Raw genomic sequence first — 17,418 nt, forward strand, 5'->3', positions numbered from 1 at the left:
TTTTAAAAATATTTGTTTTGAGACAGAGAGAGAGAGAGAGAGAGAGAGAGCGCGCGCGCGCGCACACATGCAGGGGAGGAGCAGAGAGAGTGAACCCCAAGCAGGCTCTGTGCCACCAGGGCAGAGCTCCACGCGGGGCTTGAACTCACAACCGTGAGATCATGATGTGAGCTGAAGTCAAGAACCAGACACTCAACCGGATGCACAACTGACTGAGTCACCCAGGCGCCCCTGGGAGGGTTAATTTTATGTGTTGCCGACCTGACTGGGCTACGAAGTGCGCAGACACTGGGGGAGACACGGCTCTCGGTACGAATGGCCATCAGCATTTGGGTGACGGGCTGAGTAGAGCAGGCGCTCCCCAGCAGGGGTGGGCCTCCTCCAATCCACCCAGACCTGGAGGGAGTAAGAGGAGGGACTCTCCCCACTCAACGGCAGAGCCAGGACGTCAGCTCTTCCGGGCCCCCAGGCGCTTTCGACTTTCGGACCCCGGCTGCTCCGTCCGCTCTCCAGGGGCTCCAGCTTGCGCACTGCAGACCTCGGCCTCCGTAATCCCACGAGCCAATTCCTTCCGGTCAGTCTCAATCTCTCTTCACCTCCCCTCTCCGTTTCTCCCTCCCTTACTGGCTCTGTCTCTCTGGAGAGCCCTAAGACTTCACACCACCTGCTGGCCAGGCTGAGGACACCTGGATGCCATCGCTGGCAACAGCCTGGCTGTTTAGTACGACTAAACACACGCGTGTCGCTCAGCAACTGCAATCCCAAGAGAAACGAACACACGGTATTCACAAAGACAGTTGTGCACAAATGCTCATAGTAGTTTTATTCTTAAGCCCGAGACCGGAACCAACTTGGACGCCCACCCACGGGGATGGTAACCTGGTGCCCGCTGATGTGGGGTGCAGCACACTGAAGCTCAGACACAGGTGAGGGACAAGCGAGACCCAGAAGGTGATGTTCTGACACCGGGACCAGTGGGAGGGGCGCTTCTCCACCAGGTCGACTACCCCCTCCCCCCCCACCACTCGGCAACAGTGTCTGGAGACTTTTTTTGATCTGTCACGACTGGGGTGTGGTTGTGAGCCTGCCAAACCACAAGAGGAAATTAAATGGAACAAAGAAAACCTTATCAATTTACAAAAAGGAAACAGAAGACACACAAAAGCACAGGAGACAGAAAACAGAGTAAGGGGTGAGGATACGCCCACAGTATTAGTAATCACTGTGAATTGGATGGCCGTGGGAAGAAACACCAGAGCAAGGCTTTTTTCTTTTTAAAACACCTCTCAGAAACAGAGTAAGTAGACAGACAAAAGACAAATGGGAAGGAGAAAGCCACGGAGCGGGGCCGCCCAACGCAACTCTGAGTCGCACACGCGTGCAATTTTAAGTTTTCTAGTAGCCCACCCAGACTGCTAGACAGAGCCCACCCAGTCACCTGCTGAAAAGAGCGGGATTGAACGGATTTTTAGTGGATCTTATTTAATCCAACACCCCCCAAATATTTACAGACATCTTGCATTACCTTTTCTCTTTGTGCTAAATCTTTACGAGTGAGTGTGCGTTCTATTTCACACTTAGAGCACGTATTTGGACCAGCAGCCCTGCAAGCACTCACTGCCACGCGGGGCTCAGGGCAGCTGCACTGGATTGTGCCGCCACGGAAAACCCGGGGTGAGGTCTGGGGAAACTCGGACCCCATTCGCGGCTGGCGGGGAGTGCAGATGGACGGGGGGGGGGGGACTTGACAGTCGCCACCCAAACCGTGCCGAACCTTTGACCCGGCCGTTCTAATTCTGTGGGTCCATCCGAAAGGCCGACCAGCACACGTACGCGGACCCACGGGCCCCCGGCACCGGCCCGAGCCTGGTGGTGCTGTGCAGGAGGGCTCCCTAATCGTCTGTTGAGATGGGCCGTACAAAATGCTGACAGGCTGCCGTTAACTTCCCAATTCTAAGTTGAAATACAACTCAGATATCATAAAACTCACCCTCTGACAGTGCACAACTTAGCTTTTCATGTTATCGCAAGGTTGTACAACTATCACCACAAACACTTCCAGAACATCTCATCAAGCCAGAGAGAAATCCCTTACCTACTGAAGTCCTCCCCTTAGCGAGGCGACCAAGCACCAGTAGCCAGCTTCCTACCTACACGGATCTGCCCGCCCTAGATACGTCACATAAATGGAATCATACATTCTATGGCCTTTTGTCTGGCTTCTTCTTTTTTTTAATGTTTTTATTTATTTTTGAGACAGAGACAGAGCATGAGCAGGGTAGGGGCAGAGAGAGGGAGAGACACAGAATCCAATGCAGGCTCCAGGCTCGGAGCTGTCAGCACAGAGCCCGACACGGGGCTCGAACTCACGGACCGTGAGATCATGACCTGAGCTGAAGTCGGACGCTTAACCGACTGGGCCACCCAGGCGCCCCTGGCTTTTTTTCCTTTATTTAGCATGTTCCCAAGGCTCCACACCATGACGTAAGTACTTCGATCCTTTTTATGGCTGAATAGTATTCCACCACACGAGTTTACCACATTTATTTACACACTCATAAGTTGATGGACATCTCGAGGGCTTCCACATTTTGGCTATTATGGATAATACGGCTACAAAGACTCCCATACAGGTTTTTGTGTGGACATCTCTTCATTTCTCCGGGGGCGATATCTAGGAGTGGAATTGCTGGTAACTCTATGTTTAACTTTTTCAAGAACTGCCACACTGCTTTCCAAAGTGTCTTTTATGGTCCCCACAAGTCCGTGAAGAGTTCCGGTTCGTTCACATCACCATCCAACACTTGCTACCGTCCATCTTGCCAATTACAGTCGTTTCAGTGTGCATAAAGTGGCATCTCACTGTGGTTTTCAATTTGTATTTCATTAATGACTAATAATATAGAGCGTTTTCTCACATACTTATTAGCCATTTGTATATCTTCTCTGGAGAAGTCTATTCAAATCATTTGTTCATTTTAAAACTGGGTTCTTTATGTTATTGAACTATAAGAGTTCTTTGTAGATTCTGGATACTACTAGATTCTTTTTTTTCTTTTTAATTTTTTTTTTTTTAACATTTATTTTTGAGACAGAGAGAGACAGAGCATGAACGGGGGAGGATCAGAGAGAGAGGGAGACACAGAATCTGAAACAGGCCCCAGGCTCTGAGCGGTCGGCACAGAGCCCGACGTGGGGCTCGAACTCACGGACCGTGAGATTGTGACCTGAGCCGAAGTCGGACACTTAACTGACTGAGCCACCCAGGCGCCCCACTACTAGATTCTTATTAGATGTGATATGAAAACATTTCTCATCATTCTGTCCTTGGAGGCACAAGCTTTTCCCTTAAAAAAATCTTTTTAATGTTTATTTTTGAGAGAAAGAGAGACAGAGCACAAGTGGGGCAGGGGCAGAGAGAGAGGGAGACACAGAATCGGAAGCAGGCTCCAGGCTCTGAGCTGTCAGCACAGAGCCCAACATGGGGCTCAAACTTCTGGACTGTGAGATTATGACCTGAGCTGAAGTTGGATGCTCAACCGACTGAGTCACCCAGACGCCCAAGCTTTTCACTTTTGAAGTCCAACCTTCAACAACCAAGAATTCTGTTTTGGTTTCTTGTGCTTTAGATGTTCTTACTCTTACATTTAGCTTTCTGATCCATTTGGAGTTACTGCTTGCATATGGTGTGAAGGAAGAATTCAACTTCATTCTTTTGCAAGTGGATCTCCAGTTGTCTTAGAACCATTTGTTGAAAACCCTCTCCCTTCCCTATGGAACCCTCTTGGCACCCTTATTGAGAATTATGTATGGACTTATGTCTGGACTTTCAGTTGTAGCCCACGAATCTATTTTTAGCCATTTAGCCAATAAGCAAGAAGTGTAATTTGGGGGCACCTGGGTGGCTCAGTCAGTCAAGCGTCCAACTTCAGCTCAGGTCATGGTCTCATGGTTCGTGAGTTCAGCTTAGAGCCTGCAGCCTGCTTTGGATCCTGTGTCTCCCGCTCTCTCTGCCCCTTCCCCACTCACACTTGCTCCCTCTCTCTCAGAAATAAACATCAAAAGAAAAATTTTTTTTTTTAATTTTTTTTTTCAACATTTATTTATTTTTGGGACAGAGAGAGACAGAGCATGAACGGGGGAGGGGCAGAGAGAGAGGGAAACACAGAATCGGAAACAGGCTCCAGGCTCTGAGCCATCAGCCCAGAGCCTGACGCGGGGCTCGAACTCGTGGACCGCGAGATCGTGACCTGGCTGAAGTCGGACGCTTAACCGACTGCGCCACCCAGGCGCCCCAAGAAAAATTTTTTTTAAGTGTAATTTGTACTAAGTTTTGAAACCAGGAAATGTGAGCCCTACAACTTTTTTCTTTTTCAAGATCATTATTGGCTGAATGTTTGGGTCTCCACCCAATTCCTATGTTGAAGCCCTAATCCCCAATGTGATGGTATTTGGCGTTGGGGCCTTTAGACATAATTAGCTTTAGACGAGGTCACAAGTGTGAGGCCTCTATAATGAGATCAATGTCCTCATGAAAGGAAAAGACCAGCATGCATCTTCTCTCATGTGAGCACACAGTGACAAGACAACCATCTGCAAACCAAAGAGGGTCACCGGGAACCTGAATGTACTGGCACCTTGATCTGAGACCTCCCAGCCTCCAGAACTGTAAGAAATAAATGTCTGTTGTTTAAGCCACTCCAGTCTATGATCTCTTGTTATAGCAGCTTGAGTGGACTCAGATAATTAACTGTCTTGGCTATTCTGGATTCCTTGCATGTCCATATGAATTTTTGGATTGGCTTCTCAATTTCTGCAAAAGAGCCAGCTAGTATTTTGATATTTGATACGGACTGGGTCGAATCTGTAGATGAATCTACTGCTATCTTAATGGTGAAGTCTTATTCCTAAGTACTTTATTGTCTTTCATGCTCTTATAAAAATTTTTTCCATCCCTTTTTGATTGTTCGTTTCCAGGGTGCAGAAGTATAACTTGTCTTTGTATACTTATCTTGTGTCCTGCAACCCGGCTCTCGCTCTAGTTTATCAGTTCTATTGAGTCGTGTGGGTATGTATGTGCATTCCTCATGACTTTTCGTATACGAGATCATTTTATCTGCAAATAAAGTTTTGTTTCTTCCTTTCCAATGTGAATGCCTGTTATTTCTTTTTCTTGCCCAACTGCCCTGCTTACAACCTCCAGGACAAATCTGAATGGGAAGTGGCCAGAATGGACATCCTTACCTCTGTCTTAGGGGGAAAGTTTTCAGTCTTTTACCACTAAGCATGACATTAGCTGTGGTTTTTGCCACAGCTCTTCATTAAGTTGAGGAAGTTCTCTCCTTTTCCTATAAATGGAGGGTTTTTATCATGAAAAAGTGTTGGATTCTGTCATGTGCTTTTTCCCCTGTGTCTATGGAGATGATCACATGGCTTGTGCCCTTTATCTATTAACGTGGTATGTTACGTTGATTTTTGCATGTTGAACCAACCTTGCATTCCTGGGGTAAATCCCATTTAGTCATGGTACACAAACCTTTTTGTATGTTGTCAAATATAGTTTGCTAGCATGTGGTTGTGGATTTTAACACCTATATTCATTCATAAGAAATATTGCTTTACAGTTTTCTTGGATATCTATGTCTGATTTTGCTATCAGGGTAATACTGACCTCACAGAATGAGTTGGGAAAAGTTCGTTTTTATTTTTTTAGAAAGAGTTTAAGGATCAGTGTTAATTCTTTTTTAAACATTTACTAGAATTCACTAGTGAAGCCATCTGATCCTGGGCTTTTTTCTTTATGGAAAGTTTTTTTTTTTTTTTTTAACCTCTTTTCATATCATAGCCTGTTCAGCCATCGTTTTTTAACCTACAAAATAGCAATTTTACATGGTTCAACCCGATACATTTTCCCTTTGTGCTCCTTGCCCAACATTCAACAAGAAAAAGAGGTTTTGGATCTTTCTCATCAACGTGAATCAGTTCTTTATGGTTCATATTTGGTAAATTTTAAAAAAATTGTTATTTGCTTTTATTTTTTTAAGCTTTTTTATTTAGTGTTTATTCATTTTTTTGGGGGGGGGGAGGGGCGGAGAGGGAGACACAATCGGAAGCAGGCTCCGGGCTCTGAGCTGTCAGCACAGACCCCAATGCAGGGCTCAAACCCACGAACCGCGAGATCAAGACCTGAGCCGAAGTCGGATGCTCAACCAACCGAGCCACCCAGCACCCAAATAAAATTGTTATTTGCTTTTAAATTCCGGTTCTATTTTTATCTGGGTATCCCCAGGATTTAAATTTGTATTAATCACGTGTACTCCGTCTTTCCTTGCTAATATGTTGCATGACAACTTCTAAGATCACAGGATTTGTTTAGTTAGCTGATGTTAAATTATACTTCCTCCAGTACATTTTTCCCCTTCAGTGACTCATAAAAAGTAATCCTTCCTGTTTTCATGATTGAAACAGAATCTGGCAAACACCGTAAGTTAAGTTTTGTAGAAAACATCTGTACTTTCCTCCAGCTCTATAGCGATCCTCCTACACCATGTCATCTGCCTGAGTGTGTGTTTGTTCAAACCTTCTCCGGTGTTTGCTCTGGGATTGCTGACAGTATTTGCTGACAAAGAAACGCACTTTAGTTTGTCATCATAATGTCTGTGGCCATTTTTACCAGCACAGGAAGGAAGTATTTCCCCAACGGCACAGGACTTATCTTTCACAATGAAGAAACCTCACGAGGGGTCTCGACGTATTTATTCCAAAGCTAGTGACATCTTCTAAAGTGTTCGACTGAGCCCTGAATGGCGGGAGACATCTCTCTACATCCCAGAGATCTCTGTCTCACGTTCCTGCGTGTGGCATGAGACGTCTCCCCAATCACAGCAGCTCCCTGCTTCCCTGGGCTGACCTCCCGAGCGCAGCACCCACCCCGGGGGAGGCTCATCCGGTTTCCAGTGGGTTTCTTGAAAAAAGACGTTTGCCGTCAGCTTCCGGGGGCCATCGCAGGGAAGGGGGAAGAGCACAGCCAGCGCCCCCATGACCTCTTCTCCGGGTGCGCGACCGTCTCACCTGCCGCCCGCCGGGCACTCGCAGAGATCTCTTCCCGCGCTGGCCCGTTTTAGGAAGGGAGGTACGAGGAAAGCGGCGCGAGCTCCAGATCGAGTCAGCCCGAGCCAGCCAGCGCGCACGGCGCAGCCGAGCAGCACCACCGCGGTGGGAGCACCGGGGCCGCGCTCCACGTGGTCGAGCGCCCGCGGCCCTCAGGACGGGCTCGCCGACCCAAGGCGACGCCAACCGCCGGCAGGCCCCGCCATCCGCTCGCGTCGGTGGCTCCAGCAGCGCGGGCGTCCCGGCTGGTTAGCTGCGACGGGTGCCCGGAAGCAGCTCTGCACGAGGCCCGCACGTGCCTCGGCGACGGGCAGGCCCGGCCCGACGGGCGCCTCCGATTACAAGTGAGAAGTATGCGATCGGGGGCATCTTCGGCCGTCAGCGTCCTTCCGACAGACACGACGTTCCCTGCCGTTGCCAAGGTCGTCCTCTAGGCCTTTCCTGAGAAACCACATGGCGTCTCCTCAGTGTCCATCACCGGCAAAGCTCACTGTGAGACCGTATCTCCGTTGCCGTTTTGTTACCGTGAACAACATTCCCCACGAGGCGCTTCTCCACGAGGTGCTTTAACGGGTTATTGCTGACACAGAAAAGTGACTGATTTGGGGGTATTTTTCGTGTGCCCGTTACTGTGTGAGACATTCTCATTAACTGGAGTAGTAATTTTCCAGTTAGTTTGCTTGTGTTTTCTGAGTACATAAACACGTCTCATCCATTCGAAGTTACATTTACTCGTGTTTCAGTTTTTACTTCTTTGGACAGAAATGCCAAAGTAATGTTTAATAGTTCATTTCCTTTTTTGTTTGTTTTTATTTAAAAACATTTTTTTAATGTCTTACTTATCTTTTTAAAAAATGTTCATAATGTTTATTTATTTTTGACAAGGAGCACGAGTGGGGGAAGAGCAGACAGACACACACAGCATCCGAAACAGGCTCCAGGCTCTGAGCCATGAGCACAGAGCCCAACGTGGGACTCGAACCCACGAGCCGTGAGACCATGACCTGAGCCGAAGTCAGATGCTTAACCGACTGAGCCACCCAGGCGCCCCTGTTTGTTTTTATTTTTGAGACAGCGCAAGTGAGCGAGGGGCAGAGAGAGGGGGAAAGAGAGAGAGCATCCCATGGGGGCAGAGAGAGGGTGGGGGAGGGAGGGAAGGAGACAGAGAGAGAGGGAGGGAGGGAGGGAGAGGGGGAGAGAGGGAGGGAGAGAGGGAGGGAGAGGGGAGGGAGAGAGGGAGGGAGAGGGGGAGGGAGAGAGGGAGGGAGAGGGGGAGGGAGAGGGGGAGGGAGAGGGGGAGGGAGAGGGGGAGGGAGAGGGGGAGGGAGGGAGAGAGAGACCGTCCCACAAGGGGCAGAGAGAGGAAGAGACAGTGAATCCTGAAGAGGGATTCAAGCTCCACCTGACACGGGGCTCAAACTCATGAACCACGAAACCGTGACCCGAGCCAAAGTTGGATGCTTAAGTGACTGAGCCACCCAGGTGCCCCTAATTGTTCACTTGTTAAATGAATTATTTCTTCTCTGCCCTCCACAAAGTTTACAATCCCAGGGGTCAGAAACAGACAGAAGCCCCCGCGTCAGGCTCTGGGCTGATGGCTCGGAGCCTGGAGCCTGTTTCCGATTCTGTCTCCCTCTCTCTCTGCCCCTCCCCCGTTCATGCTCTGTCTCTCTCTGTCCCAAAAATAATAAATAAACGTTGAAAAAAAAATTAAAAAAAAAAAAAAAAGAAACAGACAGAAGCAAGATACAAAATGTCTCAGATGACAGTAATGGCGAAGAAGAAAAACAGAGAGGAAGATGATGAGGCTCCCAGTTTAAATAAGGCAATCCCACCTTGAGGGAGATCCCTAAGCAAAGATCCGAGACCGTGAGGGAGTAAGACAGATGACCCCCTGGAGGAAGAGGGTTCCGGGCAAAGTAAACAGGTACAGAGGCTCTGAGGAGCCACCAGCACATCCTCTAGCAGCAGGGAGGCCACCGTGGCAAATGCCCAGGGGAGCAGAGGTGGGTGAGGAAGAGGAGGTGGGGGCAGAGGCAGGGGTCAGGGCCCAAACCCACTCTGGACCCACGGAGAACAGGGAAGGTGCTGTCTGGGGCAGCCTTGTGGTAGCTGTGCCGGGCTCGGGCAGAGCAGGGACCGGTTAGGAGGCCACCTCAACCCACAGACACATGGGGGCTGCGGCCACGGTGGCAGGAGGAAGGCAGTGAGCTGCGGGAGACTCTGAGACGCTGGGGAGCTACAGAACGACATACAGACGTTAAGCTGTGAGGACAGAGGGGTCACGGCCCTAGCCTGAGACCGGGAAGACGGGGAGGAGGCAGACAAGCTAAGAAGTTCAGATCTACTCATGCTGAGCTACGTCACAGAGATCCAGGTGACCCTGGACCCTGGGCTCCGGGGTGGGGGAGATGACCTTTTGGCAGTGACTGGTACGCATGGAGCGTCCTCGGAGCGCATGAGATCACACACGGTCACCAAGACGGCGCATGGTCACAGCCGGGAGGAGGGGGCAGCTGTGAGCTGGGGAGGAACCTGGCCAGGGTGGAGTCCTGGGGGCCCGACAGGACCCTGTGCAGGGAGGAGGGGCCATCAGTGGGTGCTCCCTGGGAGACACCATCAGGATCACGGGAGGCCCGGCCAGAGCGCCGGCGGGCAGCATGGCTTCTAACGGGGCCTCCGACAAAAGCAAGCAGACAGAGGTAGTTCCGTCAGGCTGTGATTAAAGCCATAAAGAAAGCCAAACAGAGGAAGGGACAGATCACAGCAGGAGCCACAAACCCCAATTTCATTCAGGCCCAGGGCAGCAACAAGCCCACAGTCAGGCTGTTTTTTTTTAAGGTCCCTTTGAAGCTAGATACAGCCAAGCCCAAGCCCCGGCCCCCGAGCTTAAGCACAAATGCTGAACAGCACTTCTGGGAGGCCCCATGGAGGGAGCTGGCACCTTCTCCCCTCCTCTCCCTCGCTGTGCTGCCCGCGACACGGCGGCCGCGGTCCCACGGCCAGAGCAGAGCAGCAGGGGACCACAAGGATCGTGGGAAACACAGGCGTCAGGAACACCCCCAGGTTTTGAAGGGACCCTGAACAAGCGGCAGGAGAGCGCGGGCTCCACGTGGGATGGGCCGGCCGGGGGCCAAGGAGCAGGGCAGGGCATGGTTTTGCGGGCCGCGTCCTCCAGGCCTTGCCCAGATGTACGGAGAGACCCAGCAGGCGGGAGTCCAGGGGAGGCCAGGCGGGAGTGGCAGGCCGCGGCACAGAGACCTCCCCAGGGCTGGCGGCTGCCACGGTCACCCCGGGCCGGAGGATGCCAAGGGAAGAGCAAAGGCATCTGCAGAAGACAAACCATGAGAGGAAGCGAGAGAATGGCGCCCCGGGGGCCGAGAGGAGGAGGCAACCGCCTGGCGACTGGCACTTATACCGAAGGCGAGGGGACCGTGACCTAGGGGCACTTCTGACTCAGACCGAACAGACATGCGGGAGGAGGGGGCAGAGAGAGGAAGCAGCAGCTGGAGGGCACGGGGCGACCAGAGCCGTGTGCGCACTGGTGGAGCGAGCCAGCGAAAAGGGGAAACAGAGGCAGGAGGGAAGAGACGAGAGTGCGGGAGCCACGGGCCAGGAAGGGCGAGCGGACCACGAGGGGAGGGAGGCAACCATCGTGTGGGAGGAACGTGCGGGAAGCGGGGGGAGGGGGGGTGCACAACAAGGAGGGGACAGTCAGCGAGGCCATCTGCACAGCTGGGTGTGTTCCTCCCTTAGCCACATTCGGCCACACTTCAGTTATTAAACTACTTAACAACACTTAGTTACTATTACTTAGTTGTTATCCAAACAGCGAACAAATCGGTTTCCTCAGAAAGCTTTCAAGAGTGGCCCCCAAGTGTAAAGACTAAATCAACGCACAGCCGTGAAAAGCAGCAGCTACCTCTGGAGACCGTGCCCTGCCCTGATTAGGTCAGCACCAAGCGGCCCCACTCATCCAAAGCCCGAAGGGGGGGTGCCGCGCTGCACACACCGGCCGGCCTCCTCCTTCCTCTAGTGCTCGGGGGTCTTCCCAGCTTGCTCCCCACTCCTGCTGAGCCGCACACGCGGTCCGTGGGGAGGTCTGGGCCCTCGGGGCCCCGCTGTCACAACCTCCGTGAGGCTCTGGGGACATCCTGGGCCCTACGGTTCCGGTGGGACTGGATGCCAATGGTGCCAGGGTCCGCCTAGGCTCCAACACAGCCCGCGGAGCTTTTCCCCCAAGTGCGCGTGCCCTGGCCGCCCCCGGAGGGCCATCGCACCCCCCACTGGCCCACGCTCGCCTGACTCCACGCGCGGTTCCGGGATCTGAAAGGCTGGCACCTACTTGTTTAACAGCTCCCTCCCACCAAGCCCGGTGGCACCAGGATGGGGACAGAGTTCTCGGGGAGCAGCAAGGAGTGCAGGCCGAAGGAGCTGGCACCTCTACCCTGGGGTGCCTCGCGGGGGGGCTCCGAGAGGGGGGCGGTACCAGCAAGCCCCGCCTTCGGACCTCATGCCCAGGACCTCTGGCTGCTGCCTGCCTGGCGCCGGGCTTCCCATGCCTCCAGCTGCCACAGCCCTTCCTCTCCCGGCACGAGGCTGCTTCCAAGCATCATGAGCAGAGCGGGTACATCGACCTGTGCCCCCAAGTGTCTTGTCTGTGGTCAAGGATCTGAGCAGCGGTGCAGAGACCAGAGCGGAAGGCCGGGAGGATTTCGACCACGCTCTAGCTCTGGGGGGTTCTGGAAGGCGAAGGCAACACGGGGCTCTTGCAGGGAAGAGCAGATGGGACTCCGGAAGGCTCTGGAGGTCCCACCAGAGGAAGGGAACCAGGCCCCAGGCCGGATTCAAGTAATACAACCACCTTCTGGGGGAGGGAAGGGCTCACTCGATCAACCAAACGATCTCAAGGGAAAGGAAGTAAAGACCCAGCCGACTGCCACTCTCTAGGGCTCAGCACAATCAGGATATCTGTCCCTTAAGAGCAAACGCTCGTGCCAACCACCCTTCCTCAAACTTGAGAACCCGCAGTCCCTAAATCCCCAGCTGAGTCTGGGAAAGTTCACCGAAAGCTGGAACTCCGGGCCTCGCGCTGGCACAAGCCCGGGACGCTGCAACACTGCCGTAGAGGACGCCGGGACCCAGGAGGTAGGCCCACAGACCCCGCTGCAAGCACTGCCCCAGGCCCCAGCCTGTCACGAGTTAGGGAGAGGGGCCAGCTAGGAGGGGGCACTGAACCTCCCTCCTCTGGCTGGGAGGGCCCGGACGAGGTCCCGGGCGAGACTCCAGATGAGGAATCAGGGTCCGGAGCCAGGTCTCCCAAGGACCGATTCTAGACCCCTTCTCCTGGGCTGTGATGAAAACCCCGCCTAACTTGGGTAGCGGTAAAGGTCTCTAAAAAATTATCGTAGTTCAGCTCTCTGAGGGAAAAAATAGAATGCGCCAAAATATTAACAGGATGATCAGAATGATTTGGAAAATAAACATAAGGTACTCTTATGAGAGAACGCTTTTTATTTTTTTTTTTATTTTTATTTAAAAATTTTTTTTTTCAACGTTTATTTATTTTTGGGACAGAGAGAGACAGAGCATGAACGGGGGAGGGGCAGAGAGAGAGGGAAACACAGAATCAGAAACAGGCTCCAGGCTCTGAGCCATCAGCCCAGAGCCCGACGCGGGGCTCGAACTCACGGACCGCGAGATCGTGACCTGGCTGAAGTCGGACGCTTAACCGACTGCGCCACCCAGGCGCCCCGAGAGAACGCTTTTTAAAATGTAATTACATGGGGCGCCTGGGTGGCTCAGTCGGTTGTGCGTCCGACTTCGGCTCAGGTCACGATCTCGCGGTCCGTGAGTTCGAGCCCCGCGTCGGGCTCTGGGCTGATGGCTCAGAGCCTGGAGCCTGCTTATGATTCTGTGTCTTCCTCTCTCTCTGCCCCTCCCCCGTTCATGCTGTCTCTCTCTGTCTCAAAAATAAATAAAACGTTAAAAAAAATTTTTTTTAAATAAATAAATAAATAAATAAATAAATAAATAAATAAATAAATAAAATGTAATTACAGCAGGGCCTCTGGTTCAGGGCGCTGACAGGAAAAGCCTCGACCAGGCCCAGGACACAGGGCTCGTGTCCCACCGACCCCCCTCTCCCTGCTGTGGTCAGAACATAAAAACAGGTTCCGCAGAGCAAACTCCCGGCCGGTGGCTCTCACCAGGACGCTTCTGCCCCCCCGGGGACATCTGGCTGTATCTGGAGGCATCCTGCGGGCATGCCGCTGGCATCTGGTGGGCAGAAGCTAGAGGCGCTGCCGGGCCCCCGCCACGCAGTCGCCCAGCCCGAACGCGCCTGTGCTGGCCACGTCGCCCGCCGCACACTGGAAGGCTCCCGAAGGAGCGGGTGCCCGGGTGGGCACGTGCGGGCAGCAGCGCCTCACGGCCATGCCATTCTCCTCCCGCTTCGCCAGCGGATGAGAGCGGTGCCCACCAGGGCCCACGAGCCCCCTCCCGGCCCCGAGGCTGTGAGGAACCTGCCCCGATTGGCCGATGTTCTGAATCGCGAAGACCCCTGTCCCATCACGTGTGAGGAGGAACGGCCGTCGGACAGCAATGGGGGCTCGGCCCTGCTCCCACCATCCTGCTGCACAACGCACCCTTGAACCGGAGAAGCGAGCACCGGCCTCTCAGGACACCAGCCCCTCAGCCCTCACTCCCCTCGCCCTGATGTGGATTCGGTGTCCCTCCCGCCCGTGGCACCTGCATCTGTGACCGGCACAGCTCCTAAGCGTCAGGCCTCCCAACGTTCTGTGGAATTCTGCAGAATTCTGTATTAGCGTGCGTTCCTAAGGCAAGGGTCCCTAGCTTCCCGGTGAAACTTCCTCATCGTGCACTAGGAATCACTCCCGAAAACTTCTAGAAAAAAATGTTAACTCTCAACAGGGACACATGTGTCAACAGAAAATTTGTCATAGGTGATCTAAATCTGTGAGAGGATATGGTGGAAATAGCTTCTCTGATCGCAAAAATTCATCTGAAAGCTTTCTAGGGGCGCCTGGGCGGCTCAGTCGGTTAAGCATCCAACTTCAGCTCAGGTCACGATCTCACGGTTTGTGGGTTCGAGTCCCGCGTTAGGCTCTGTGCTGCAGCTTGGAGCCCGGAGCCCGCTTCGGATTCTGTGTCTCCTCCTCTCTCTGTCCCTCCCCCGCTCATGCTCTGTCTCTCTCGGTTTCTCAATAATAAATAAACGTTGGGGCGCCTGGGTGGCGCAGTCGGTTACGCGTCCGACTTCAGCCAGGTCACGATCTCGCGGTCCGTGAGTTCGAGCCCCGCGTCGGGCTCTGGGCTGATGGCTCAGAGCCTGGAGCCTGTTTCCGATTCTGTGTCTCCCTCTCTCTCTGCCCCTCCCCCGTTCATGCTCTGTCTCTCTCTGTCCCAAAAAAAAAAAAAAAAAAAATAATAATAATAATAATAAATAAACGTTAAAAAAAAAAAATGTTTAAAGCTTTCTAAAAGCTGGGTGCCCGGGTGGCTCAGTCGGTTACGTGTCCGACTCCGGATTTCAGCTCAGGTTGTGATCTCGTGGCTGGTGAGACCGAGCCAGGTGTGGGACTCTGTGCTGTCAGCGCAGAATCCTGCTTGGGATTCTCTCTCTCTCTCTCTCTCTCTCTCTCTCTGCCCCTCCCCCTCTCGCTTGCCCACACGCTCTCTTTTGCATGCGTGTGCGTGCTCTCAAAAACATTTGAAAAATCCTTTTTTTTTTTAAGTTTATTTATTTTGAGAGAAAGAAAAAACATGGGGGGGGGGGGGGACAGAGACAGGGAGAGAGGGAATCCCAAGCAGGTTCTGCGCTGCCAGCACAGAGCCCCATGGGGGCTCAAACTCACAAACCATGAGGTCATGCCCGAGCCTAACTCAAGATTCAGAGGCTTAATTGACCGAGCCCCGCAAGCGCACCCGAAAAAAATCCTTCTAAAGCAGAAGTAAAACTCTTTTCAATCTGGTGAGCTCACTCGAAATGACACTACAATATTTCTTCACCTGTATGAATACCTGCAGGACTATTTTTAATCAAAGACTATTTAATAATTCTAGAAGTCAAATCACATTCACGGCTGTGAAACAACAGAAAGAACTCGAAAGGGAAATCCCTTCCTGCCCGATGTTGCCCACACTCACCAGCCAGCACCACAAATGATGAACTCTGCCACAATTCTGTCAGCCCCACGACAGGCCTCGTGGTGGACTGAGTGAGACAACAGGCCAGCAATCAACAGCTCCCCAAATAAAGCCTTTTTTTTTTTTTTGGTGGAGGGAGATAAACATCAACCCGAATGATGCCTGGTCGGGGCCTCAGGTGGCACGATGTGAGCCACAGGGCCTTGAAGGAGTTGGAGATACCACCACCCAGCACCTAATCTCGAAAGGGCCTGGCGAACAGGCAGCTGGTTCGCGTCAACAGCGCTCTCCTGTCCTCCTGGATCAGACAAGGCGCCGAGAAACACCACCGCTCCACAGCCAGTTAAAGAAAAGCAACAAAGCCTCACTTCTGCTTTCTGGTGAGGACAGTGACTCTCTGACGAATTGCGACAGCTATCCCATGTACCTTCCAAAGAGTGCCGGCACCACTCCAAGCATTACCGGGTCCCTCAATTCACCCAAGGCGACGCTGCTGCGATCACGCCTCTGTCTGACAGGAGTCAACGATCTCAGAGTGGTCTCTCAGTAAGCGACGAGCAAGGCGGGGCAGTATTCACACCCCAGCCCCCCGCCCCCCTCCCCGGGCTCAGCACTCACCGCGCCCATCGCCGCCACCTGTCACCACTGAGGTGGATGGGGACGCTGGGCTCTGCCACGAGGAGGAAAAAGCTACCCGGCCTCTCGGGAAAGGAATTTGGAATCACAAATGCCTAGCCACAGTTCTCCGGGGAATGTTGCGGCCTTCGTCTCCTAAGGAACTTGTTTCCTGATGCTTTGTTCTCATCAACTCCTCTGCGAACTAGGTAAGGAGCCAGTGCAGCCCCTCCTATGAGAGACTCGGGCTTCAGCCTCAAGGAAGGCGACTTGGCTAAGTGGCCGTCCAAGGTCACACAACCGGCAACCGAGTGGCAAGGGCTGTATTTCAGGTTTGGTGACGCCCCACAAGATGGGTTCCCATTAGGTCGTCAGGTCTCTCCCTGTAGGCTCCTAATTAGTGACTGGAAGCCAACATACCAACACCCTCTGACGTTAAGCTTCCGGGAGGACAGCTGGACACCCACCGCGAGCCACATCGGGCACTCTTGCGCCCGCGACCCCACACCCTGGAAACGCCGGCCTCCACCCCGGCCCTCAAAGTCACCAGCCTGCCTACCGCCGGAAATGTCACTGGGGCAGTTCACGGTTTTTTTGTGGGTTTTTTGTGTGTGTGTGTGTTTTTCTTTAGGATGAAGGGGCCACAATCGGACTCCAGAGGGCGAAGCGGGGCGCCAGACAGACGCGCTCCACGCCCTGCCACGAAGTCCTCTAAGGCCGGGCAGGGGCATGGGCGGCCACACGCCACACCCGCCGGGCCTGCAGGACCCCAGACCCCACCGGCCCTAGGGAGCCCGGGAGGCCGGTCTCGCGGGTCCCCAGACCCGGGGGAGGCCGGCCCTGCAGACCCCCACACCCGGGGGAGCCCAGCCCCGCAGACCACCCCCAGACCCCGAGGAGGCCGGCCCTGCAGACCCCCAGGCCCCGGGGAGCCCGGAAGACCAGCTCCGCAGACCCCGAGACCTCGGAAGCCCGGACGCGCAGACCCCCAGACCCCGCCCGGTGCCCCAGGCCGCGCCCCGGCCCCCACCCTGCCCCACCTCCCTCTCCTCGGAACCCCTGCGGCCCGCGGGCCCCGGCCAAGCGCGGCCGCTACCCCGGCCCGCAGACCCCACCTTGAGGGTCGGGTACTCCTGCACCTTCAGGGTCATGGAAAGCTGAGCAGCTGACTCCTGCACCGCCATCTTGAATCGGCCAAAACATTAGCGGGTGGGGGAAGCGCCGCGCGCGGCACGCCGGGTAGTGACGTCGCGCTCTCCGGCGGGGGCGGGGCGCGCCCGGGCGGGCCGACGCGCCTGCTCCAATCGCGTCCGCCCACCAGACCGTGGCGGCGGAAGGAGGCGCGACCGCGGCGTGCGCGCGGAGAGGCGTCCGGCCGGACCAATCACCTCTGGCCCTCCTCGCGTTCGGCCAATCAGCGGGAAGCCTGTCTGGGCGGGTTCCTCCTTGAACTCGCGGCCGGGGACGCTCCCGCCGATCCCAGCCTCTGGGCGCGGGCGGTCCGGGGCGCTCCCTGGGGTCGGG

General features: G+C 54.0%; 1 protein-coding gene across 5 annotated transcripts in view; it reads right to left on the bottom strand.

The window, feature by feature from the left end:
- The window catches only part of MAEA (macrophage erythroblast attacher, E3 ubiquitin ligase), a 38,409-nt gene extending 21,294 nt beyond the window's left edge, over positions 1 to 17,115 (bottom strand). For 2 of the 5 annotated variants that reach the window (XM_030314393.2, XM_030314395.2), the window contains exon 1: positions 17,010 to 17,107. In XM_030314393.2, coding sequence (XP_030170253.1) covers positions 17,010 to 17,078 — 69 coding nt within the window. In that variant the 5' untranslated portion in view covers positions 17,079 to 17,107. Of the gene's footprint in view, positions 1 to 15,279; positions 15,820 to 17,009 lie in introns of those variants that run through there. The other 3 variants (XM_030314397.1, XM_030314394.1, XM_030314396.2) reach the window with 3 other exon arrangements.
- Positions 17,116 to 17,418: the final 303 nt, after the last annotated feature.

Source organism: Lynx canadensis, chromosome B1, assembly GCF_007474595.2.
Source record: "Lynx canadensis isolate LIC74 chromosome B1, mLynCan4.pri.v2, whole genome shotgun sequence".
Taxonomy (NCBI): domain Eukaryota; kingdom Metazoa; phylum Chordata; class Mammalia; order Carnivora; family Felidae; genus Lynx; species Lynx canadensis.